The sequence below is a fragment of the Pezoporus occidentalis genome, unplaced genomic scaffold, assembly GCF_034315485.1.
Source record: "Pezoporus occidentalis ecotype Australia unplaced genomic scaffold, CSIRO_AGI_Poc_V1 ctg63, whole genome shotgun sequence".
NCBI classification, from domain to species: Eukaryota; Metazoa; Chordata; class Aves; order Psittaciformes; family Psittacidae; genus Pezoporus; species Pezoporus occidentalis.
Window position 1 is genome coordinate 7,558,391 of NW_026915977.1, and position 27,938 is coordinate 7,586,328.

The following is a 27,938-nucleotide window of genomic DNA, read 5'->3' on the forward strand; positions in this document are numbered from 1 at the left end:
TCAAAGCATCTCAGATCAAGCACCCATCACAACCAGTAGGCATGTTAGTGCACTGTCTACAATCCTGCCAAAAGGAAAACTCCTTTTTACTTTTCCTGCCCTATTCAGACACTTCATTGTCATCAGCATCCAAGGATATCCCTGCAGATACTGTCTGGAGAACCAGTAATTTTCAGTTACTCACATAATTTACACTAAAGATCCGTCATTACTTTTTGTTTAATATATGCCTTTTAATTTAAAATTCTTTTTAGTCTGACAGCTACTGCAATTCCTCCTCCCAATTTTATTACAAAGTTAGATATCCCATGTGATCCAGAGTGTTCTTAAAAGGATGTTTTTTTTTCCTAGCAGAAATCTCATTTGTTATCAGTGAACTCAGAGATACATTTCTGTTTCCTGCAGAAATTTTAACTTACTGTTCAGAAAGAAGGCTATTACAGATCATACAGTTTATATAAAGAATGTGAAATTAAATGTAAGTGTATTAAAAGTATAATTCTCTAAACAGATCCAGTGATTATAGAAAATTCAGTTTACCCCAGACCCAAATTAACAGAGTCCAAATGGGTTCCATCCACTAGATTAACTACAACAAGGAAATTACTAGTTCAGTTGGATAGAGAAATAGAAACAATTGTGTCAGGTAAGGGACTAAGCAGAAGGGTTTTTGAAAAGTAGAAGCAGAATTCAGGTGTCAATCTTGGAACTAATCATTTAGTAAAAGCGTTTTTGTAAACTCTGCGAACTGAGTCAGTGACAAAGGTTTATTTTACAGGAGGAATGGGAACACATCACAGTATCACAGTATCACAGTATGTTAGAGATTGGAAGGGACCTCGAAAGATCATCTAGTCCAATCCCCCTGCCGGAGCAGGAACACCTAGATAATGTTACACAGGAATGTGTCCAGGCGGGTTTTGAATGTCTCCAGGGAAGGAGACTCCACAACCTCCCTGGGCAGCCTGTTCCAGTGTTCCGTCACCCTCACTGAGAAGAAGTTTCTTCTCAAGTTTAAGTGGAACCTCTTGTGTTCCAGTTTGTACCCATTACCCCTTGTCCTATCATTGTTTGCCACTGAGTAGAGCCTGGCTCCATCCTCGTGACACTCCCCCTTTATATATTTATAGACACTTATAAGGTCACCCCTCAGTCTCCTCCAAACTATAGAGACCCAGCTCCCTCAGTCTTTCCTCATAAGGGAGATGCTCCACTCCCTTAATCATCTTTGTTGCCCTTCGCTGGACTCTCTCCAGCAGCTCCCTGTCCTTCTTGAACTGAGGGGCCCAGAACTGGACACAATATTCCAGATGGGGTCTCACCAGGGCAGAGTAGAGGGGAAGGAGGACCTCTCTCGACCTACTAACCACCCCCCTTCTAATACACCCCAGGATGCCATTGGCCTTCTTAGCCACAAGGGCACAGTGTTGGCTCATGGTCATCCTGTCGTCCACTAGGACCCCCAGGTCCCTCTCCCCTACACTGCTCTCTAACAGGTCATTTCCCAACCTATACTGGAACCTGGGGTTGTTCCTGCCCAGATGCAGGACTCTACACTTTCCCTTGTTATATTTCATCAAGTTACTCCCTGCCCAACTCTCCAGCCTGTCCAGGTCTTGCTGGATGGCAGCACAGCCTTCTGGTGTGTCAGCCACTCCTCCCAGCTTAGTGTCATCAGCAAACTTGCTGATAGTACACTCGATTCCCTCATCTAAATCGTTGATGAATATATTAAATAATACCGGTCCCAGTACTGACCCTTGAGGCACTCCACTAGTTACAGGCCTCCAACTAGACTCAGCCCCATAGACTACAACTCTCTGGCCCTCTTCCTTCAGCCAGTTCGCAGTCCACCTCACTACCTGATCATCCAGTCCACACTTCCTCAATTTAGCCGTGAGGATGCTGTGGGAGACTGTGTCAAATGCTTTGCTGAAGTCAAGGTAGACCACATCCACCGCTCTGCCATCATCCATCCACCGTGTTATTTCCTCATAAAAGGCTAAGAGATTGGTCAAACATGATTTCCCCCTGGTGAAGCCATGTTGACTGCCCCTCATCACCCTCTTATCCTTGATATGCCTTAAGATGGCACCAAGGATAAGGTGTTCCATCACTTTCCCAGGGATGGAGGTGAGGCTGACCGGTCTATAGTTACCCGGGTCCTCCTTCTTGCCCTTTTTGAAGACTGGAGTGACATTTGCTTTCCTCCAGTCCTCAGGCACCTCTCCCGTTTCCCAAGACTTGGTAAAGATGATGGAGAGCGGTCTAGCAATGACTTCCGCCAGTTCCCTCAGCACCCGCGGGTGCATCCCATCTGGACCCATGGATTTATGGATGTCCAGATTGCTCAACTGATCTCTAACCCATTCCTCATCGACTAAGGCAAACCGCTCTGTCGACCTGACTTCATCTAAGGTCTCAGGGGTACAGGGCTCTTCAGGACTGCCTGCAGCAGAGTAGACAGAGACAAAGAAGGCATTCAGTAACTCTGCCATCTCTGTATCTTCTGTCACCAGGGCACCCATCCCGTTCATCAGTGGGCCTACATTGCCTCTGGTGTTAGTTTTGTCTGCCATGTATTTGAAAAAGCTCTTTTTGCTGTCCTTGACCCTTCTCGCCAGGTTTAATTCTAAGGAGGCCTTAGTCATCCTAGCTGCCTTCCTACATCCTCTAGCAGCAGCCTTATATTCCTCCCAAGTGGCCAGCCCCTCCTTCCATGACCTGTAAACTCTCCTCTTCCACTTGAGCATACCCAGCAATTCCCTATTTAGCCACGCAGGTCTCTTGTTCCTCTTCCTTGACTTCCTACGTGTCGGGATGCTCCGATCTTGAGCTCGGAAAAAGCAATCCTTGAATGTCAACCAACTATCTTGGGCCCCTTTACCTTCAAGCAGCCTTGCCCATGGGATTTCCCCTAGCAATTGCTTGAAAAGGCCAAAGTTTGCCCTGCTAAAGTCCAGGGTTGCAATTCTACTTGGTATTCTCCTAGTCCTGCCACACAAGATCCTGAACTCCACCATCTCGTGGTCGCTGCAACCAAGGCAGCCCTCAACCCTTACTGCGTCAACCAGATCCTCCTTGTTAGTGAGGATGAGATCCAGCAGCGCTCCTCTCCTGGTTGGCTCATCCACCATTTGCAGGAGGAAGTTATCATCCATACACTGGAGGAACCTCCTGGACTGCGGCTGGGTTGCCGAGTGGTCCTTCCAGCAAACATCAGGGAAGTTAAAATCCCCCACGACAACCACGGCCTGTGACTGTGAGGCCGCTCTCAGCTGCCTGTAGAAGGCCTCGTCAACTTCCTCACCCTGATCTGGTGGTCTGTAACAGACACCTACAACAGTATCCCCCCTGCCAGCCTGCCCCTTAATTCTCACCCACAGACTCTCAACTCGCTTGTCATCTGTCCCCGGACAGAACTCGGTGCATTGTAGTTGCTCCCGCACATAAAGAGCAACCCCACCACCCCTCCTGGCTGGCCTGTCTTTTCTGAAAAGGACATAGCCCTCCATGACTATATGACATGTACAAGGAGCTGGAGGACGGAGAGGGCCACCATAATCTAAGTACTGAGACATTCTACAGTACAAAGCCAAATGATGAGTCTGGACTGATGAGATCAGATATGAGTGTTGGGAGCTCATACAAACTGAAATGACTGAAAAGTCCCCAGCTTATCACAGAAAGACTATGAATCAGAAATGCAATACAGCCATTGAGGAGACAGAGGCGATCCTTTAAATTTAATGGATCATACTATTTTCACCAAAAAGCAGGAACTATCTACATGGAAATACCTGGTGCCTTTGCCATGAGCCATCATCTGGAATATCCAGTTGTTTCTGGTCAATCTTATTCAAGGAAAATTCATTCAAACTGGAATAAATTCAAGCAAATGTATGTAGGATTATCAGAAATAGAGAACTTTGCTTTTGAGAGGTGACTAACGTTTCATTTTGTCTAACAAAGTCTAATGGGTTTATGTCTCAAAGATGAACTAAAAAATTAAACTCAGCTGGAACACTTCAACTCTTTAAGCTGTAGAACAATAGTGAGATGACACAGCATTATAAATACACTGGCACTGACACAGTTAGCTTCACTACCAAACAGTTCTAAAAGTGCTTTCCAATAGTGTAAGCCAGAGCCAAATCCCAAATATTCTTATAATGGCCCTTTGCTAGTAGTCTAGACAATTACAGCTCATAAACCCTGACAGGGCATTAACTTCATGACTCAGCCCAATGTTCCCTATGTTTGGCTCAACACCACAGTAACATTCTCTGAATGTTTCTAACAATGCTCAGTAACAGTTAAATGCTTTAACAGCACAGTCCACCCAGATGCTCCTGTGTTTGTCCAAAGCAACTGACACACCAACTCTCAACAAAAACATAGCACGTGCCCATTTCGGGAATGCAGTTATGTTTTCCCCAGGGATGAGCTAAAGGCTTTCATTTTAAGACCTGCTGTCACAGACACAAAGCCAGCCTGTTAGCACACACAAAAGACCACATTGTCCTACCTTCACAATCCCCTATAAAAGCCTATAAAATGATTTATGTGTGACTCACACATGAGCCACACTCGGGTTAGGCTGCCTAGAGAAGAATCCTAGGAGAAGGCCTTGCAACACCAGCTCTGTAACCCAACCAAATGACCTGCAAGGTTAGATACGATGATCACTTTGCAGTTTCCCTTATGGAAAGCCTTCCTCAGCTTTCCAAGTGTTGTTCTTTAAGCCAGCCAATTCCTTAAAGTCCCAACACGAGCACTTGACCTGGTCCTGTCCAGGATGTGTCTCACTGAAAGAGAACCCAATCCTATTGCCATTCCAGTCACAGCTACAAGGAGAGACGCAGAAGATAACTCTTTCCATAAACACATTGCACTGTTCAAAGGTTTTCATCTTGAAATTTAATTAAAGAAAAACATCTCAAAGTGATTAAGCACATCTGACTTCCAGCTTCTTGTAATGGCACAAGCCAGTGCAGTGAGTTGTAGAAAGCGAGCTCAAGAGTTTTATTTTCATTTAAAAAAAGGGAAGAAAATGAGAAAACTCTCAAGATGTGGTCCGAGTGTGAGGTCCTATTACAAAAGTGGCTGTTTACTTGTAAACAAGATTAAAATGTAGTGAACAAAGTTTCATACAGCTTAAACAAAACCACTTTTCTGAAGCAGTACAAGTCATGTTTCAAGACCATAAGAACACCAAAAGCAGAAAACAAAAAAGGCAGAAGAATCACATAACATTACTTACTAAAATGATAAGTAATTTACATTGAATAGTAATAGCTTGACATTTTTATTGCTCCAACGGTAGCATTTTAACAAGTAAATGTAGTGAACTGTCATAGTGGGACAATCATAAACATACTTATGGGTTTGCATGTGGAGTTTTGTACCTATCAAGGAAAGCATAGAAACTTTAACTTACCAAGACCACATCAGTAAAAGTGTTCTCTGTTTTAAAGCCACCCATCTATTACCTGAACCCACTTCCTTGAACTTGTCTCTGCATGTCCTGGAACACTTTTTTTTTCCCTCCTATGGTAAAACAAGTTCACAGATGCAGGTGGGCAATCAGCAAGTAGAAGCTTTGATGCTCTGCCAGTGTTCTTTAATAGTTCAGTACTCCTTAGATACAAAACTTACTAGATACAAACCCAAATATTTCCTAGATAAAATCCAGAAAGGAAAGTTAGTGTCAAAATGTTGATATGAAAAACTGAACATTGATTTGGTAGACAGTGACTGCTTTTAAAAATCCACTGCATACTCACACTACTGATAGTTACACTAGTTCCCTTTTCTCCTTACTCCCTGCACATTGTGTTTTCTTTTGCTAGAACCAGTCAAGGCACTTTCTTTACCATTTCCATTACACTTTGCTAATACTGATATCTTACGTTGCCACAGATTCTTTCCCCAATGAAAAAGCATCCTTCATAAAGACATTTACCAATTAATGCTGACTTCTTATGGTCAACAATGAGCTTTTCTGTCTTGTCAGAATTACCTGCTGATTTTTCAAAGCTGAGGATAGCCCAGGCAAAAAGGAACCTGTAGGCAGAGCAGAAGTGCAGAGTTCACAGCAGTACTTACAGCTGCCTTCCTTTTTAAACGAGCTATGGAACGTGTGTCTTTCAGATGCAAATTTAATACTGTGTGCTGGATTTGCATTTTAATGCAAATTTATCTACTTACTAAAACATGGAGCTTACTGTAAATGGCAGTTTCAGCTCTCATACTCTTTACCAGCTGCTTTATGGCCACAGATTTATATGTCTATTAAAACACAAAGAAGAGACGCTTTCATTGTTTGAAGACTATGCAGTTAACAATTAAGAACAAGTACAACATACAGAATTTACATACTTGAAATGTAAACTTTAAAAACTAACATTCTGTGCTTAAGCACCTTGTGGTGCCCTGGAGAGACCCAAGGACAGACAACCTGCTGTGGGCAGAGCAGGACATGGCCAGGCCCATGGGACTGGGACAAAGGGATGCAGGTGGGAAAGCTGAGCCACCACCTTGTTCTGCCTTGAGTCTCTGGTCATATCACAGCATTGAGTAGCCAGGGCAGAGCCCAGAGGGACCAGGGGCTCCTGTAGCTCAGGGTATTCCCTCAGCTTGGCACAACACTTCACAGAAACAAGACAAATCAGGCTGAGTAGTTTTGAATATGGTGAAGTCAGCACCAACTGAAGGGGATTCTGTTAGCAGCAAGACTGAAGACCACTCAGCATTCACCACTGGCAATTACTAGAGCTCTCATTGTGCTTGCCTGGTCCCTCAGTTGGAAAATAACATTTTGAAATAGAATCACATAAAGAACCTGCTGAAAATTCGAGTTTCTTACACACAAAAGGCAAATAACAAAGTTCTGGCATAACAGTAAGAAACTTCCACTGTTCAGCTAATGAAGCTAAGCTCCTGTCACTTACTCCAGAAACTTTTGTAAGGGAAATACACAGAACTGGGTGTGCTGTTTCAGTTTTGGTTTACATGGCATTTTCCTGACATTAAGCTTCCAGTTAACAACTCATCCTAAAAAAAATAAATTGGAGAGAACGCTGCTTGGTTCTGAGATAGGAATCTGAGTTGTGAGGTGTAGCTAACGGTAAATTCAAACAACAGCTTTTCATTCATTATGTTACAAATGCAATTACACAGCTGTCACCAACCCGCCAGTCAAATGAAACCTCTGCAGCAAGTGTACAAATTGCAGAATCTGAACCATCAGTCTGTGACTGGAAGCTACTGCAAGCGCTGGAGCCTGACACTCTTCAGCTGCACATAAGAACAGCACAGGATTTGATGTGAAGTAACAACTTGCATAAAACTGGGCTCTTGAAAACACTGTGTACAAGAAGTCTGCCCTATGACATTCATCAGAATGCACTGGTCTTACAAATACTGTATTTTAATACAGTATTGCATACCGGAAAGGTTGCAAATACATTCAGAGGAAATCCCAAGTAACCCTGAAACTAAAAAGCAATTTGGGATGATGTGGTGAGGAGTCAAGCTGCTGCAAAGAAATGCCTGGACAATTGTGAAGATACTCATCACAATGTGCAGATACTCAGTCATCTGCTGGGTTTTGTCTGATTTCTTATTTCAATTTAGGACAGGGAGGGAACTTGCATCAATTTTCATTTCCTTACTATTACCAAGTGGTCTTGCTTAGGCCAACCATCACAGGAAGCTTTTCTACAATTACTTCCCAGCCTGAGATCAGGCAAACAGGGAAGAATCCTAACATAGTTACGAATTCCACAAGGCACTTGTGGCTCTTCAAACTGTGCCTGACTACCAAAACATATGCATGAACCCTCCCAACTGATCCACTTCCTTCCATCAGCATATCTGATGGGCAACTACTTCTTTAGATAAAATGTATTTCCACTGGAAAGGAAGCCGTGTCACTCAAGTGCTGAAATACTATCAGGGCTACGAAAACACCAGAAGTGTTAATTCAGCTTTGATTTGGCTGCTCCAAATGTTTCTCCTTAGTAATGAAGGTCTCCAATTATGAAACTTCTTTTTTTTCCTCACATATAAACAAAATAAAACTTGACATCCATGTATTCCTAAATTAAAGGGGCTTTAGGATATTTAGCAGCCACCATCCACCTCACAAATGCAGCTCTTCCAAAGGTGAACAATATGCAAGCTTCCTGTTTCAGGTGCTACAAACACCATCTGAAATCCTTTAAAATATGAAATAAAAGACATAAATGCTATGCATTTCTCATCCATTTACTAAACAAAGTGCAACTGAGCCCTACACATCTGATAGTATGTACAAACTCCTTATGGCTTTACCATAAAAAAAGCATGTGAGTGGGTCTATACAGTCAGAGGGATACGAGCAAGGGTAATGAGTAAAACCACATTGAACTGTTGGCAATAGAATAGGAACTATATTACATTCTGTAAACCTTGGCATACCACACTTTACATTATGCAAAGAGTAACTATTTACAAATCCATAGTGGGTAAAAGAATTAACCCCCTAATGTAGATGATGATTTTGCAAAGTGCAGGACAAAACCAGTGCTGTTGATTGCGAGTCCTATGCAAGCAGGTTATACTAAAATCATTACTACTGGATGCTTACCTGGACATTTCTACAGAGGGTTTCTAGGATTGCGACATTCAGAATGAAAGAAGAGTATGACACAGCATTAGGATGCATGTTTGAGGACAGCAAATACAGAAATTATAAGGCAGCATGCTCAGAACAAGTTTAAGCAGCACTGATATTAGATCCCTAGTGGCAACTCTATCAGTTACTGGTACTGTTAAAAATTCAGAGTGCAACATAGAAGCCTCATTTAACATAAAAAAAAAAAAAAATGTGCAAATTTTTCTCTTCTTAACAAAAGAAAGTAACATAGCAAGGAAGATACTCTACTGAAGAACGTAAGTCACAGCAAAGTAGACCATCTTCTTTCCAAAATCATCTACAAGGCACTAAGGGTAGAAAATGACAGGTAACATGAAAGACCAAATGATGTTCCTCAGTCAGGTCGAAATATGGGATATTTTGGTAAGAACTCTATTAATATTACCTGTTGAAGAAGGGAAAAAGACAAAAAGAGAACACAGTAACCAAAAAGTTCAAACCTTCAGCACAATTTCCATGCAACATCAGCTAGAACGTGAGACTAAATATATCTGAGATGCTCTGTAAGGAGGGGATGTTGCCCAGAGGAACAAAGAGATTTCAGTCTGTTTGACATACAGGGCTTCTGGACACCTGACTTTTCTTCAAGCCTACAATCTTCATGGCTATACATGAAAGTGAATCAGGGAGAAGTAGGACTACCAAAATACTTCAAATGCTGCTTTCCTATATGGACTGTCTTGGTTAAAGCTTTATGGGATTCAGAGCTGGCAAAAAAAGGGAAAAATCCAGACAAAAACCATAGAGATGCAACATCTCTGCACAAATAATTTATATAATAATTTTGTATACCAGGGGAAAATGTGGGTAAGCATTAAAGAACCATGGAGTGGTGTGGGAGTCACACCAATGCAAACAGTCCCAGGTGATCTCCCTCATCACAAATCCAAACCCAAGTGTACTGCAGTGCAAACACACGGTTGTTATGAGGACAAAACATGTTTAGTGGTGACAAGTTCTAAGTCTTGAGATCTGCCACAGCTCCTCCTGTTGTGGCCATCATGGGTGTACAAACACAACTGCAAGCTTTTCTGATATAGTATTTCAGATAAGGTGACATTGTAGTACATTAAGGATTTTCCTTTTCAAATCAGTTATGCTGAACACCAAGCAAGCAGCAGAAGTAACACTTACATATTCCATCATGTTGCTGGTTTCACATTTCCTTTTACTCAGCTTCCAGTGCAAACCCAGCTAAGAAAATAAATATCAAAGGATTAATGCATTAGCGCAGCTCTGGTTTGATGAGTAACGTAACATGCACTACCAATACCAAAGTGTGAGGATCTGGAATACTTCAGACACAGGTTTAAGATCAGTAGAAAGTAAGGAATTATAACAAGACTGTAAAATTCCTACAACATGCCAATTATGAAATTTACTGTTCTTAAAACTGAAGCCCCAAGCATTCTGGCTTTTCTTACCTTATGATATAGTCTGTTATTTTCCCATTCTAGTAACTTCTGAATTGATCTTCTAGTCTAAAAAAAAAAATAAGTAAAAACTGTATTATAGATGGTTCAGAAGCCAGCTTCATCCAGAAGAATCTTCCTATTGCATTGCTGTTTTAAGATTAAGGTAAGTTAGTTTTATAAAAGTAGAACCAAGCAAAAGAGAAACTAGAAATGGAAGTCCAACCACTTCAACTCCCCATTCCTCAACATCACATCCTCAGGAAAAAAAGAACACCCAGTTTTTGTGTTAGCTTAAGACTCAACTTTCCCAGAATTCATTTACTTCATAAGAGATCCTTCTGAATTGGTATTCCTGCCTACCATAGCCAAGGCAGTAGAACAGAATCTCCCACATCCTCTTGGCCAAATTCTGTACCCACTAGAGTCTACTGACAACACAATTTACACACAGGTGGTTCCCAAATTTTGCTTATGTAATTGCTATCTGAATCCTGAACAAATCTCACCACCACAGACCTCCACCTCACAACAAATACTGCCTGTGTCTTCAGCTCCTGGATACTAAAGTGCATGTTCTGCTCTTTGCCACAGTTGTGGGAAGGGAGATGATTTTGGGAGTTTCAGTAATTTTTAAGGTCAAAAAAAAAAGAAAGACCACTGTGATGATGTACTCTGATGCCTGCATGGCATGCTGCAGAATTCCATTCACCTCTTTGCTAAAGCTAATAGGTGAGCTACAACATCTCATTTAAAAAAAGGCACAAAGACTTAGCAGTGGAGAACCCACCACTTCTTTGCAATTTTTTCCAGTGCCAAAACTATCCTTGGCATTAAAAAGTACCTGTTGTTTCCTGTGGCGACTGTCTTAGTTTCCTATTGCAGCCTTTGGATCTCAGTAGCACCTTTCATTGTGAGGTAAGTGTACAAAGACTGGCTGGGCTGGAGGTCATGTTCTTCACAGCAGCTTTATGGTGGTGTGGTTTAGATTAGGACTAAACCAGTGTTGATACTACATCAGTGGTTTAGCTATTGCAGAACAGCACTCATCAAAGGGATATTCTATGCCATGTAATGTCATGCTAACAATACGGGCTATTCTATCCAAAGTAGTCCACTGCCCAGAGACAGGTGTCAAGTGATTTGCCTTTGCATCATTTGGGTTTTCTCCTTCACTTACTAAACTGTCTTCATCTCCATACATGAGTTTTTCTTACTTTTGCTTCTCTGATTCTCTCCCCAGTCCTGCCTTGGGGAATGAGGGTGAGTAATAGAGGGGCTGGTGGGTGTTTAGTTGCTTGCTGGGTGCAACTCACCACAACAGAGGATTAAGAACCATCTTGTTCTTGTGACAGTGATCAAATCACTCTATAAACACACACACATACCCACAGAAGTAACATGATCTTCCCTACTCCTACTTGGTACGTATTATTTGCAGCTTTGAGAATTAACACTACAGCATCACATGGGCATTTATTTATATTTTCAGTAGCACAAGAATATTAAATATGGCTTTAAAACTGCAAATATTCCATCTGTATCTCTCAAGCATCTTCCTCTGCAGTAAGAACGTTTATAAAGGCAGCTAAAATGAGCTAAAGTCTTGCAACCTTTTAGTGCTACAGGCTTCAGCAAGTAGCAGTTTCACAAGTTATTATATTCTGCCCTTTGTGTATTTAATTTCTGTTGTTTTTCTTAGCCAAATCTCAATGCCAGTCAATGCAACTGTTAATTCCTTAAGCATGAAAGTCTGACAAAATACTTTGTTTTCTCTGAAAAGCAATGCCTAGTCCTCAGTTTTGCTCCGTTTTATTAAAGATAAAGCCAGATTACTTTTTAACAGATTTTTACTTAAGATCTTTTCCTACAATTGAATTGACAAGTGTGAGAGTTTATTTACCCAATGCACCTACATACTATTTACATTTGTGGATAATAAGATTTTATGGCTACAAGACTTACAAACTATGTAGCTGCAAAGAACAGCATTACACTATACCCGTTATGTACCTCTTAAACCTTTACTGCTGTGATAAATCAATTCTAGATGTAAAGCACAGAGATTACTGAGATCAAATTTACTTCACAGTGCTTAAACACTTTCAGAATTATTCCTTTGGACCTGATCACACGAGTTACCAACTTTCTGTTGGGGAAAAAAAGATAAATACAGAAATGAAAAGGGAAGGATTTAAATATGCCAAATAGAAAATGAATTTGTATTTGTTCTTTATAGAAACAGCAGAGTATAATACGTCAAATAAAGCATAGCTCTGAAATGTTCTGGCATCTAGTACATGTGAAAAAGGTGATTTTTAATTTTAAAACTATATTTATTCTGGGCTGTGGCTCTGTGTGTGTGGGAAGAGGAAAAGTAACTTGCACTCCAGTCTGTGAGGGCCTGTGTCCAGTTCTGCACTCATTTAATGCAATTCTTACACCTTTAGATATCCTGGGAAATGAGGGTATCATATACTCTATCCTGTTCTTCACATTGAGATGGGATTAGTTATTCCTAAAATTATTAATGGGTAACTTGGCATCATTTACTTCATTAACAAACATAGTTTTTCTATTTTCTAAGGAATGGAAAACAAAATCACCCTTTGAATGCGAGACAAAAAAGGGTTTGCAATGGAGATGACAATATTAAGTGTTATTTAATGTTATCAGCAACTGCAAAATAAATAGAATAAGAAGAATAAACACTTACTCTTTTGTTAAGACAAACTACAGGCCACAAGCTACAGCCCAGCGTGCAACAGCAGCACAGACAGCCACAAAGCAGCCATTTTACACTGATGGGGAGATTCTTTCTTAAACAGGCATTCACACGACTAATGCTGGTCTTGAATTCTTCTGGGGCAACCTGCAACAGAAATGCTGAACCTCAGTGGGAAGCCATTACACTTGTGTTTGCTCAATAATTGCCTCTACAGGATAAATAAAACATAACGCCATTATACAATATGACCCCATCCTCTAAAACCCTGGTCACCAATGAGCAGGAAAAGTCAGTTTTCTTAAAACAACTCCATTTATGGTGCATGCTTTGCAAAAATCTGAATTAAAACATTGCTTAGATGAACAGCCTCACCGTGACTTACTCATAAATCAACTGGCCTGATAGCAGTGGCCCCAAACAAAACCAGAAGCGGGACACAGCTTTGTAGTAAAAACACATCACATAGAAAAAAGGATAATATTGTCCAAATTAATTTCACACCAATGGAAGCTACACTGTGCCTGAATGAGGGTGGACCTCTGTCCATAAGTGAGTTCCTAAAGTGGTCTATACTGACACAAGGCCACAACTTCACTTCTGGCTGCTTCCTAAAATAGCCTAGAAAAACATATTCTGGGTTATATTCAAGGTAAAGAAATGCAGCTTGTGCAGGGTTATGAGTGAAGCCTAGCTGTTAAAACCAGCTTATTTAAATTAAGGAATATTCAGCAGAGCTTACTCAAAATATTTTCTATGTATTGCCACTGCAGGGTCACAGCAGAAGCCCCCATTTTCTATCAGAAATAAGCTCTTTTCTCACAGCTTCATGTTACTTACAAAGGAGTGACAGCACTCACCTATTTACACACCCCAAATCCCTCATCTCTCCACAGAATCTAAATAACTTCTGACAAGTCCAATATGGATTTATGGTATTGGTTCCACAGCACTCTTAGTTGTAACACAATCCAGTGTTTGAATGCACAAAAGCAGAATAATCAGATCCAGCTTCAATATACTTCACCAGTCAGCCACAACTCCAAGAAATAAAGATTCTTCCCTAACTACTTGCCATGTTGAAGAACAAACCTCTGGAATTAGTGTCTATACAAAGCTGTGCAACTACTACATAATCCCTCCAACCAAGTAAGCCCAATTCTGTGCATTTGATTCTGCAAACAAGGGCAACAACAACCACAAAAAGCATTAATTCAATGACAAAGACTCCTTTCACCAAAGGAGCAAAACTATGCGACAGGAAATGGAGAGGACCTGATCCTGCTACTGCCACCTATTCACAAGCTGAATTCATTAAAACACTGCAGGAAAGGGAGTAAATAAATAAATACAACATCTGTTTCCTGGCCATTCAGCTCACCATGCACATAGAGTCAGAGGTCACCTGCGTCTGTACACAAGCCAGGCCTACAGTTAGCTATATAACATCAGAATTTAACATTGTGATTATTTTATAGCAGGAATAAGCACACAGAAAGAATTTCTTTTGCAACTATCCAGGCTCCCCCCCAGTATTAATGAAATTGTCTTGTAAATCTTTTATCATATACAAATGGAGCAAGTGAAGATTTTCTTTAGACTGACTGGGATATCAACATTTAAACGTATTTTACAATTGACATCTTAGTTTAAAAAAGCAAGCAAGAAAGAAAATGGCAAAAAGAAACAGAGCTCCCATGTACTGGGCCTTTTACAGTGAACAGAGTGAAAACAAAATCACATTGTAATGTGGAAAACTAGCCTGTACTTCAGGTATCTGAAAGAGTTTTACAGATCTCTTTCCAATGCCAGCTCCTCTATTTAGGGTGTAACAAATACCAGATGCACACGAGCAAGAACCATTTCCAGTGTGGGAGAGTGGTTTGCAGTAACATACAAGTGGGTTGGTTGTACACCGTACAAGTGCACATTGAGATTGCACACATGAACAAATGGGCATCCTCAGCTCTCCAGGCAGTTTACATGTCAAAGAAATGCCATTTGTATGTATCTAAATGCCAGGAACAAGTCTTCTGGAATTTGTACATGTATCATTCTATCTGTTTATTTCAAAGATAAAATAAGTAGTTTTTTCTTGACCTCATTAGTATTTTTGCAGTGAATCCCACTAAGAAAAGGGAATGTTTCCTTTTCTATTAGACACAAAGTTTACTGGACCTTGACAACAACACACCCCAGCCCCAAAATACAGCTGAGCAAACCTACCAAAGACAATGGATTGCAGAATCTAGAGTTTAACATGAAGAACTCTCATCAGTGAAAACATCCAACATGAAAAGAGATCACACAGGGCTAATAAAGCCTTGGGATGGTGAGATTTCCCTGTTTCCTACTTTTAAGGGAGTCGCTGGTCACATCAGGTTAACAGTTTGACGCTGCTTTACAAGAACAACGCTGAAGTGCTCTCCCCCTTATAGAGCACAGCACTGGAAATGGCTGCACTAGAAACCAACTTTGGATGCCACCAAGAAATAAAGAAAAACTATTTCAGAACCTTTGGGATGATGCTTGACTTAATTCAAGTAATATGAAATCACTGCCTCTACCTGCTAATGCAAAATTCAAACTGAAACGGGAAGTTTGGGTTGGATACAAGGAAGTTCTTCACCGTGAGGGTGGCGAGGTGCTGGCACAGGTTGTGCAGAAGAGCTGTGAATGCTCCATCCCTGGCAGTGTTTGAAGCCAGGCTGGATGAGTCTTGGGTGACATGGTTTAGTGTGTGGTGTCCCTGCCCATGGCAGGGGGTTGGAACGGGATGATCTTAAGGTCCTTTCCAACTCAAACTGTTCTGTGATTCTAATGCACCAAATACTATCATGTAAAGGTGAATCCCTTAGCCGCAACATAAGATGAAATTTCTTAAGATAGTTTTGGCTAACTCAAGCTATTGGATGCGTTTCTCCCTTCAGGAAGTGTAATTACAACAAATATTCAATAACACCTCTTCATTTGAAACTAAAGGAACTAGTGATCAAGTTAAGCCTCATTCTGTGATGAATAGAAGCAAAATACAGTTTTGTTGCTCTCAGTTTATAGCTCAGTAACAATTAAGTATTGTTACAAGTGACAAACAAACTATCTGTAAAAAAATAACTGTTCTAATTTAATAATAAAATGGGATCGAACTGAAACAGTCACCAAAGAATTCCAGTGGTTTTCTGGCATAATTCTAAACCTTGTCATTCTTGTGGTTACAGATACTGAAAGAGTAATGAAGTGCCTAATGTATTTCAAACAGAGAATTAATAGCACCTCATGCACAAAGAAAGCTCCCTCAAAGTCTAGTTTTGAGTCATTTTGGAAAGTGTCTTGAAGAGTTTCTGTCTGGGTCTTGAAAAGAATGAGATAAGTACATAGCTCCTGGCTGTGCAGTACACCTTGTAAAGAGACATTAGCTCCTTTCACGTCTTTAAGGGAAAGGGGAAAAAAAAAGCCAACCCAAAAACATAAAAGGAAAGGAGGGGGTGTCATAATATTTTACAACAGGATGCAAGAGAATCTACAAACACAGGAAGAGAGCAAGCAAAGCCCAGCAGGCCTGAGCCCTCTCCTGCAATCATGGTGATCACAAACCCTATCAATCACATGCTGCAATGGGATCACAATACCAAGAGCACATTTTATGGCCAGTGTTTCCCTGCACTGCACAGTAATCACTGTGTGGGACCCTCAGTGTTTGAAGAGCAGGGCAGGAAACTCCACTTTCTTCCTTAGGGTTCACCACCTCCAGCATTTTCTTGTCACCTGGAGCAGTGTGTGCTATTGTGTCATGTATCACGAGGAGTATTTGCTGAAAGCATTTAAATGCTTGCTCTAAAAGAATTAATGAGCCTATAAAACTGTAGCACACGCAATTTAAATTTAGGCCTAAGTTCAGTCATATTATTAAAAGTTCAATATTGCCTCTGCATTAAGTGCAGGCACATCTTTTCTTTCATTATGCAGTTGCAAAGAATGCTTTATTTGAAAGCCAAGCTCAGCATTCATCAACTAGCTGAAGCTTGTCCTCATCCTGCAAGATAAATATTAAGTCAATCCAGCTGAATTAGCAAGGCCCAACATCTGACCTACCTGATATTGCCCTTTATTGTCTACGTTATCCCCCAATATACAAATTCACCTCTCCCCCAAAAAAGCCACAAACATGTCTCAGTTAAACATGTAAGATGTAATTATGGGCATCTGGACTTGAGGCTGATTTACAGTAACTATCCAGGCTCTATAAAATCTGAGAGAGGAGGAGGAATGGGAAGGAGATGGGAGAAGATGGAAATACTTCAGATTTAAAAGAAGAAAACCAGCAGGTTTACTGTCATCGTTATGTAGGTGGGCAAACTAAGGGTCAGGAAGCTTAACTAAATTCCTATAGCTACATAGTGGCATAAATCCAGAAAGTCGGTGCTTTTGGGATAAAAGTGTAGCCAGACAGTTTTATCTATTTAGGATTTTTATTGTGCATTGGATAGGTTTCCACTCAGTGTTTAAAACCCCAGATCTTCATCTGTATTTATTAAAGAGAAAAAGCATAGCATAGAGAACTCTGTCAACCCCACCTAATGGCCTCATCTTTTACACTCCATTAGCAGGTGGGTTATATTATTAATGTCCATTCACAGCAGACAACAAAGCCATTAAACTTAATGTTACCCAGCCACTGAATAAAGTATGGCATTGCTTTATACTGAGTACTTATGTGAGCTCATAGTAAACGTTTTCATCACAAATTGTTAACAGAAACGGCCACTATGCTATTCAAAAGCTAAAATTTGTATTCTAAGAACAGTAAAGATGTTAAAGTGGTGTTTTGATGGACTACAGTACTTGGTATTGAGGGTGTTCGAAGAAAACCTCCTAACTAGAAACACTGTCTGAGTTTTCATTTCCAGTAGCGTGGAGGTGATTCACTGCTACAACCAGAGGAAGCAGCAGATTATTTCTTGCAATTCAGGAAAGTATTAAAACCCAGAAAATCGGCAACTGTGGTTTTTAATGTCATTCATGGCAGCATGTAGGAGGCAGCAAGAAAAATGTGTTTACTGCCTCATTTGATTGACGTTTTCCCCTGACAAATGGGAACTAATTTATTCCCAAGGTCTCCTTAGAAAGCTCCTCAAATCCAATATGAGAAAAAGATAAGTGGATATCAAGAGCCTGAACAGAAGAAGAATACCTATACACAGAAAATCCCTGCTCATGTGATTCATGTTGCCACTGATTACGTCTATAGAACAAGAAGGGTAAATGCCAAGAGCTTCCTCTTTCCTCTCTCTGCCAAATGAAGTCCAAGCAGTCAACTGAGCTATAAATTAAACTTTTGTTCACTGTCTATTTAACAAGAGGAGGACAATCAAGTGGAAAATGGGACAGGCATTGATGTTCCTATTAAAAAGTGTAGGTTTGGGGGGTTGGGTTTGTTTTGGGTTTTTAATACACATGAACATATTTTAGAGAGACAGAAAGAGATGAAATGATATCAGATTAAGTTTTAACATTTCCTGCCAGGCTTATTTATAGTGAACTACAACTTGCTATTTCCAAAATGTCTTCTGTGTGTTTTCAATGATCAGAAAGAGCTTTGAAAGAAAGAATGAAACTCTGATATGCAAGGTAGGAAAATGCAATAGGTGTTATCGCCAGCCCTCACATTAGATGCTGTGGAATCAGTAAGATTTTTCCTCTTGAGCTCAGTGAGATTCTGAAGCAAGGCCAGAGTTCTCTTACCAACCAAAACCTCCAAACAGCACCTACTTTTCAAGTGTCCTGATATCAAAAAAAGCTGGACAAATTGAACCCAAGGATTTTATTTACAATACTCTGGGGTGAAAGGAAGGCAAAGAACCCCAGATGGGTTTGGAAGAAGCAGGAAACACCATCCAGCTGTATTTTAGTCTACTGTTACCATGACTCAACAGCTCCTGCAAGAGGCAGCGGAGGCAGTAGCTCTATGCTGTGACAGAGAAATCAAAGAGCCAAATAAACTTGTTCCTCACAAATTCTGGAAAAGATATACAAGACAGAAAACAGCAAAAGAAAAGCACTGGAGTGAAAGAGCAGAAAGAAAAATCCTAGAGAAAAAGAATTCAAAATTTAAGTCCAAAAAACCCCAAACACAATTATGAAACTAATGTAAATACCATGATCAAAAACCTGGTTAAAAGAGTTCATTAACAGCTACAAATTAATACTTATTAAACTTGCATTTATGACAGGACTCCAGGGACAGCAAGAGACTTGTCACCACCCCTTTTCAGAACTAAATTATTCCATTTCTTAAAAGGTACCAAAACCCCTACATTGTTTGTAGATTTAACACTGTTTTGTTCCTTACAGCTTCGATAAGGATTCTCTTCCAGAGATCTGTCTAAATACACACTCAAGGCTTGACAGACATGTTAAGGAGCTAGTCTGGTATTTGGAATAATTTAATTCACAGAGGAAGCAGCACGAACTCCAGATATCCATAAAGCAAGGTGAGATGAGCCTTGCTCGCATGTTGATTGCCTGCATGAAACCAGCATGATGTTGTGTTGAGCTTTGCTGTGTTTAGAATAACAATGACAGCAATCCCTGCGAATCGTTTTCCTTGTTTCAAAGCACACTATGGGCACTGGGCATCAACGAGTGGGTTCACACAGGGCAGTTCATTCAGTCTTCAGAGCTGTGCTGGCCTGTGCTGCACTGCACAGTCAGGAGCATGTATCTGCAACACACAAACCACTGAATGTACTGGATCTTCCCATTGAAAAGAACAGTTTAATCTCACACTTACCTTCCCTGTCAGAACAGAAGGAAATTCTGTATCAAACTTGTTGCTCAAGCCAAACCTTGAAAACAAAAGAGACAAACAAAATATATTCCACCTAACTTACTTTGTTTCCCTTAATTTAAAAAAGTCATAGATTTTGTACTTTAAAAAAATCTATTCATTTCTTTTGCCCTTAAATTTACATTATTTCATGAGCTTTCAATCTAAGTTTGTATAAGGTCTTGCTTATCATTCATAAGGTCATTTACAAGACAGAGAAATGCAGCTCATTGCCTCACTTCAATACCTTCAGGTCACTGAAAGTGAAAAAATGCTTTTACAACTGGATAGCAGCAAGTTCCAATCTTTAAGAAAAACTCCTCCATCTATTAAATTCCAGTTTTACAGGGTTCAGTAATCCTTTTCCTGCTATTTTTTGTACTCATGCAATTTATTCACATGCAGCAGATAAAGCCAGTTATAAGGAACCCATTCGTCACCAACTTGGCAATTTATAAACATATAGCTGTAAAAAATCACCTTGGGCTGAGTTAAACTATCCCATGCAAAACATGTAATAGCCTAGACAGAGAACAGTCTTAAAACAACTGTGAGCTTCAAGAAAATTAGGACTTGGGTATCACTGTGACTATTTTCCATTGAAGTATTCATAGTTAGGAGCAAGAGCTTCATTACAAACAGTGCAACCTGCAGGGAGCTACACTTGCTTGTAAACCTGTGTCACCACTAGCTCCCAAACTACTGAATCAACAGCAATTTCCAAAGCTAGTGTGGTGGACCAGCAGGACACCAACAGTGCAGGTGACTGGGCTTTATTTTCTTTAAAGAATGTAAGTAGGCAGGAAGTTAACCAAGAAAATTAACTGCTGCTAAACCTGCCAGCTGCTGCAAAACACAAACTATCTTTCATTCCCTCTGCTAACTGCAATCTTTAACCTTTGCAATTCAGCTGTTCAATACAACAGCAGCAGCTGGCCTCTCAGCTACAACCTTTATGTCTGAACAGAGCTTCAAGTTTGTAAAGCTAAATATATTGTACATCAAGTTCACTGCCAGCTCTGAAGAACCATCTCCTGACTATATTTGTTCAAAAAAAAAGTCCCAAAAGGATCCCAGACCAAAAGGGGAACACAAATACAGGTGGGTTTGTAATATTTACTGTAGAAGCAAACCTTCTGGAGACAGAGTATTTGCTTTGAGCAAACTGACACCTACATACTCCTTCCTGCTCACCTGCACATATACTGGTGTTGCTGACATGCCATCAGTCCCCTATCACTATACAATACATACAAACAGTGTGGTAAGTCAGATATCCACATTTGGCAATGAACTTCTTTGGAATTACACAAAAATGTAAAATAAACCTCAGAAAGGAGCATATTAACTTGTGCTGTCTTCTGAAATCCAGTGAGCAAATTGGAATGTTGATTATCAATACTGGTGAAGTGCAGTCAAGTTCTTCAATGGCTAATTAAAGAAGAGCCTTGGAGCACCAGTCGTGTAAAACATTAAAAACATACCCCGAGAGTAGATCTTGACTGAAGTGTTTCTCAGCCTTTATCTTTTAAGTTACTCTAAGCACTGTAACCAACTGCCACCTATTTGCATTTGTTTCATTCAACACACTTTCATAGAGAAGTTTCTAGAAGTGAATGAGTGACGCGAACATCAGCACAGTGTGGGCTGCTAAGTGTTCGAGTGCACTGCAAAGCCAGCACGTTAAATTGGTACTACAAAAAACAACAGTAAAACCAGTGAGGTTTTAGGCAAACACCAAGGTTACTGATACAAGCACACTTTGCAGGGGTTACATCCTCTCTCTCTGCGAATGTAACCTGACAAATCAGCCTCCACTTTTTGTGGCTTTCGTTTTTAAGCTGAAATCTTCCAAGTTTTGTTATACTATGTATTTCTTTTTAAGAAAGCTTCAAGAGCAATAAGGTAGCCTTTCCAGTCTTTCAAAAATCCAGAGAAGACCAACGATGTGAAGCATATACACAAGCTTGTTCTGAGGAATATGGACTTTCTGTCTAATAGAACTGATCACAAAGTTGTAGCAATTAGACAACATAATAAATGAACTACTAGAACATTCAGAACTGCAGAATTACTTACTCTACTCATATAACAGACTAATTCCACTTAAGTCATTCCAAAGGTCCACCTAGCCCAGAACAGACTCTTAGAGTGTCCAGAAGCAGACGCCCAGGAAACAGCAAAAGGAAAAAAGAGAAATAGAAAGGCAAATGTGTACAGGCATTTCCCCAGAATGCTCTTCTGACCATCAACAATTCATAGTTCAAAAACTTCCAAAGCCACAGGTTGGGTCTTTTATCTCACTGGTCACATATCCTCCTTGAAATTCCCACTGCATCACCAATTCCCATAAAGAACTGAAATCATTGCTTTCTGATTTTGATCTATTAAGAATACAAGACCACAACATATTTTATCACATTAGATTTGAAGGCTGTTAATGTCATGAAACACATTTAAAATCCAAAACTTTTATCAATTGTCAAGACATCCTAGTTGGTTGTAACACATCCAAGGGACCTCAGTTACAGAAATGCCTCTTTTACACTGCCCTGTAAATGGCTAAAAGAATATAAAAGGTTTTGGCTACATCAAAACCAGGACCATGCTACATTATACTACTACATGCTGTCAGCATCACTGATGGCTTCAGCTCAATTTTATTACAGTGTCTCTAGAAGTTTTACAGACTCTCCTTGTGATTACCACCCAAGTCAAGGGGCATTTAATTTCTCTTAGGGCACAGGGGGCAATTCAAGAACCAAATAAAAAAGATTTATTTAGTTCTTTTTAGTGATGTTAAAGCAGAACGTTCTGTAGTTCTCCAGCTTTGCAAAACTCTGTACAAGTGCTGAAGTATTAGAATATTTAATGTAAAAAAGTTAAAGTCCTAAAGTCTTGGTTAAGAGATAAGTAGCTTCATGATACTTCGATTGCAGTTTTCTTGCTGGATGACAGTTATCTCCAAAAGCCAGGCACAGGTTCCAATAGGCAGCAGAATGACCAGGAAGACCTCACTTTCTCGTTTTTCTTTCTCTCCTTCCCTGTTTTAAGGTACGGCATCAGCAAGTCCCATCATCTCATTTTCCCCCATTAGTGAAATGGAGAGAATGCAACTTCTCATAGGAGTTGTAATAATCAACAATCCATCTTCAAATCAACGACTGAAATGAACACCCTGAACCACTGCAGACCCCACCTGCAACAGGTATCATACTGTAAACAGAATAGTTTTATAAAGCCATGGAAAGAAGGTTTCCTCTCCCCAGAACTGAAAAGGGAAGACTTTATGAAACACCTTCTTCTATCCAGAACATACAGGTGCTTTACCTTCTTTTTTTTTTTACTTAAGTAGCACTTCATTCTCATCTATCCCACTACTGTATCTATAGATAGTAATCACTCTTACTAGCCTACACAAGCTAAACCTGTTCAGTCACCTCTCATACAATAGGTTCTCCAACCTCCTCTCAGCACAGCTCCTTTCCCGCACCTCAGTCAGGTTATGTTTAACAGATGAGCTCAGATCCTACAGAATTCTTTATGAGGTATCATCTAAGCTTTGTCCAACATTTGAGAATAAAGGAGACACTCATGAAGAGCCCTGAGCTGCAATCTCCTTGCACACTTCTCTTCCCAGCCTAGGGCCTTTTCCTATGAAGAGTCAGTAGAACAACTGATGAGCATCCTTACGTATGGATGACTCTTTGGAAAACTAAGGTTTTGGTAACCAGCAGGAGGCTGAGGTAACTTGCTATTTTAAATACGTGGAATTTTAAATACAGGGAAGATGGAGTGATATCAGACAATAATCAAATACCACCTTATCACAACTGAGAGCACCTGGCTCTTCCCCCGCCTCCCCTCGTTGACAATCCTTTCATAGCACCTGGATTGTGGAGCCCTGGGGGGGCACTCCTACAGAAAATACAGTAACAAAAATTCACTTGTATCCAAACCAAGGAGGTTTGCAGACTTAAGCAGGAATCACAACCTCCATACTAAGGGCAAAAGTATGCTTAATGGCTGTTTCACTGCCTCATTACTATCCATCCACATGGACTTAATGATATGGAAAAAATTCATCAGCTAAGTAAAATCTTATAACCAAGTTAGAGTCTGTTTACTGCTCTGGCTTTGAATGAAAGTTATTGCCACTGCTTTGGTGGGCATATGACTCAGTCTTCACTAAAACTGTTTATGTTGAGATGTTTGGATTCACCAACCAGTCATACTGACTGTGCAAGAAAGAGCAAACAGTGAGTTTATAGCTCCTTAAACCAGACTCTCAGAAGCAAATAAAAGGCATTTACTAGATCCTAGCAATTTCTCTGTGCTAAAATACAAAAGTTTTCAGAAAATAGTGACTGTTAGTTGACTTTTTCACAGTGAGGATTTTCCAAAGTGTTGAACAAGATGAGCATAGATTTTAGTAACTGCTTTCACATCCTCTCTCTGTGAGTAAAATAAAGCATGTACACTTTGCATGATAACTCTCACCATCCACAGGGTTAGCTAAACAATCAGTGGACAAAGCAAGATTCTGCTAAAACCCCTAGGAAGATTCTTGGAACTTATATTTAGTACTGATGGATACTGCAGAACTCAGGGTCAGGAGCTCACTGACAAGGTCATAAGACTAAAAACTCTCATGAAAGAAGCTAACACATAGTTTGAACCTACTAACTTTTTACAAAAGGACTGTACATGACAAGCTGGAGCAGAAGATAACCCTGGAATTAGGGAATTATCCCTTCTCTATACACCAGAAGTATCCAAGAAAGCCACTGTCAGATGAGGAACAGAAGGCATCTGAAACAAAAATCCAAGGAAAACAATGGCTTTAAAAAAAAATAACTTTTTCTTCTTCCTTATTTCCTCCTTTTTTCTTAATAGTGTCTGACTCATTAGGGCAGAAATTTTTATCAGACTGGTTCAGAAAACAAACACAAGTTTTACTCAGTGATATATCTTATTTCAGTAACTAGAGCAGGCTCCTGCTGAAGCCAACTGATTTCAAAAGCAGCAGCATCTCTGTGATCAAGAAGTGACAGAATTTCAGAGCTGATACAAACCACAAATTCTTTAGGAAGCAAAATACTTCCCATTTAACAGTGATGTTGGGATTACATACTGTGGTGTCCAGGGTTTATTTGCACTTTACTGCTAACGTCCATTATCTGTTTTCATTAATATAAAGAGATTTAAGAATACATCATGAAGCTGCTTTCTACTATTGACGAAGGTATACTTGTTACAGGAGGAAGGCAGGGAAGAGTGGAAGAAAGGGAAACCAAGGTGGATGGGAGTTCAGTTCAGGCAGTTACAAAGGCACATATGCGAGCTCCTGGTTTCCTCACCACTTACAAGTACTGTTTTCTTTTGATGCAGACATCACTAATTGACAGAATTCTTAGAGATGCTTCTTCCCATCCTCAAAGGATGCTGAAACCAAGAAGGATCTTTGAGGAACATCACTAATACACAAAAAGCATCACAGCAGACAAAGCAAATGAGTATTGTAACATTTTTTTCACTTTAATGCTTAAAACCAGTTAACTAATAAAAAGGGTATGTGGCGTCCTGATCATTCTGCTCATGTTAGACCCATCGTTTAGTCAGGCTACATGTTACCTGGGATCAGGGCAGAAGAAAATTCCATCAACACAAGCAAATACACTGTGGAGCAGCAGCGCAACTACCCACTGACAACTGCTCAAGGCAAACCTGGCTCAGACTTACATGATGGACACAGTATCAAATCCAACATAAGTTCTCTAGGATGAGAGCCTTCCCCACCCAAAGTTTTTGCTGCAGCCAGCTAGATCGCACTGTACCTATTTACAGAGAGAAATATGGTTTATGCAATCCAAAGACCCAAAGCAACACAAGCTTGATGGATCCCTGCAATACAAAAACTTCAGTAACTCCCTCCCTGCTTGAAAATGAATGTTAACAACCAACAACTTGTTATGGAGGTGCTTTGATACATTAATTCCTTTACTTGCACGGGTAGGAATACTAAGAGAATCCCTATGTGTAAACATTACACGTAAGGTCACACAGTTTGCTCATCTTCTGTCTCAACTGTTTAACCAAGCAGCAAACATTTTCCCTCCTGTTGTGTTCTGATGACAAGAACCCTTCACCTAAACCAAACTCACAACCAAGTTTGGAGCAGGTCAACTACCCATGGCCATGTGCATCTGCTGCAGCGCAGTGCAGAGGCTCCGTGGCTCTGCTCAAGCAGAGGAGGATCACAGGAAAATTTGCTCACAGGCTGCTCATCCTCATAGGCTGCTCATCCTCAGCCTCACAAGCGGCTCATCCTCACGTCATGTGGCCGTTAGTTTTTATCTAACGGGTTATTTGGAAAGAGAAGCACATCCAGCACTGCCAAGGCTCATTAGCGGCTGCTCTTGCACTCACCAGCTAACCAAACTTCGGTTGCTCATCTCTGACTTTGGGTTGCCTCGAGCTACTACGGAAAACAGTCAGTTTCCCGTTTTAACACGTTGAAAGCAAAACTCCCCTCACACAGCAGGCGATGGGAGCGGGCAGGGAGCAGGGCTATAGGTCACGGCAACGCGGGCAGCCCCCGGCCACGGGGGAAGGGAGGCTCGGGGCAAACAGGGACGGGGCACAAGTCCTCCCCCCCTCCCGGCAGCTCGGGGCTCCCCCACCACAGCACAGCACACCGGCCTGTCACGCTGCCCCGTGCCCGCCGCCAGCCCCCGCTCCTTACACGGTGATGTGCCCGGCGCCCCGTACCGCTACGGGATCCGGCGCATCGCGGGGCCGGGGCAACTCCTGGCTCCGCACCACCGGCTCGGACTCCTCCTCCTCCTCTTCTTCCTCCTCCTCCAGCTCATAGATAGTGTCAAAGTCCGCCATGTTGGGCAGTAGTACGCTCATCTCAAGCCCTCCCCCGGCGCGGGCTGAGCCGCGCGCCTGCGCACCGCGCGCTGGGGGCGGAGCCACATGCGCCGGCGGCGGTCAGCGGGAGCCTGGACGCGCAAGCGCAGTGGAGTGCGAGGCGGCGTGTGCGCTGAGGCGGGGCGGGGGTGCACGTTCCGCGGGGTACCTCGACGGCTCCTCCCTTCTGTTGCGAGCCGGGGCCGAGCACCGGGCAGCCCTCCGGGCAGGCGGTATCACCTGCACCCGCCGCGGTGTCCCGGGAGGTGCTGTCCGCAGCGGCGGGCAGGCGAGCTGTGGTGGGTCCCGCTCATAGGAGGCCGTCGTCGTGCGTCGGGCGCGCGCGCCCTTCCCGCCTCACCACAAGGCGCAGCGAGGTCCTGAGGGGGCTGCTGAGGGAAGACGATGGCGGCGGCTGCTCAGTTGGCTGTGGGCACGGCGGACGGTGCTCCTCATGGAGTAAGCCCCTTCATAGGTGTACTAATGAGGCGGTTTTAATAAAAACAGCCGGTAGATGTTTTTTCCCTCTTCCCTTCTCGCTTTTCACCGCCTGCTTGTGTAGTTTCTACTGCCAGCGTGGCCGAGGTGAAGGTGGGCGAAAAGGGCATGGTTTTCACGACGAGGCACGTTGAGTTTCCCCTAATTTTGGAGACGGTTGGTTGGGGTTTGTTGGTCCGTTTGGGATTTGGGTTCTGTGCAGGGTAATGGAGTGGTGAGAGGGAAGAAAATCTATGTAGGAATACCAAATTAGGGACAAAAAATGTCTTGGAATAGTTGAGAGGGGAAGAATGTCCCTAGCACACAGGTGTGAGTTATTACTGAGGTAAGATCAGTCAGATTAGCACTTCATTAGTCACTTGCTGCAAGTGGAAAGTAAACCATGAAAGCGTTGGTGTTTGTAGTTGCAATATAGGAATCAGAAATGAGATTCAGAGAGGGTTTGTGGGTTCTTTGGTTTTGGGCTTTTTAAACGTAGCTACCATAAAGTAATGGATTTGGTTTGTGGCCAAATATGAATTCCTGACCCACAGCTACCACAAGGAAGGAAGCTCAGCTCATCTCATCCTAAAAGAAGGAGAATGGGTCTCTATCTCTTTCTGCTGGGTTTAGGAGAAGACTTCCCTCATAAAACATCTTTGCTGTTGTTTTTCAGAATGATTTAGGCTGAAGCAAGGTACAGGTTACTTGATTATGAAAAATCTTGCTGCTTCTGAAAGCAAAATTGCATTGACTACAGTTTTATCAGTGTCACTTACTCTTACTTCAGCATATTACCCATTTCATGTGGAGTTGCAGTTAAATCACAATCTAATAACTTGCTGCACAGGCCAGAGAGGGAGTTAAACCTATTTTGGTTTA

At 41.4% G+C, this 27,938-nt stretch overlaps 1 protein-coding gene across 3 annotated transcripts; it reads right to left on the bottom strand.

The window, feature by feature from the left end:
- Positions 1-3,542: 3,542 nt before the first annotated feature.
- Positions 3,543-26,642, bottom strand: CHIC1 (cysteine rich hydrophobic domain 1). 3 transcript variants are annotated; one of them, XM_062640143.1, is made up of 6 exons: positions 26,410-26,642; positions 19,629-19,683; positions 12,830-12,985; positions 10,126-10,182; positions 9,836-9,895; positions 3,543-3,879 (listed from the first exon to the last, which is right to left on the bottom strand). In XM_062640143.1, exons 1-6 carry the CDS (start codon positions 26,577-26,579, stop codon positions 3,871-3,873), a joined length of 507 nt encoding a protein of 168 aa, XP_062496127.1. In that variant the 5' UTR covers positions 26,580-26,642; the 3' UTR covers positions 3,543-3,870. The 3 variants fall into 3 exon arrangements, with proteins under 3 accessions (XP_062496127.1, XP_062496126.1, XP_062496125.1); XM_062640142.1 differs by lacking the exon at positions 3,543-3,879 and adding an exon at positions 4,898-6,066; XM_062640141.1 differs by lacking the exon at positions 3,543-3,879 and adding an exon at positions 4,898-9,086 and having other exon boundaries at positions 26,410-26,639.
- Positions 26,643-27,938: the final 1,296 nt, after the last annotated feature.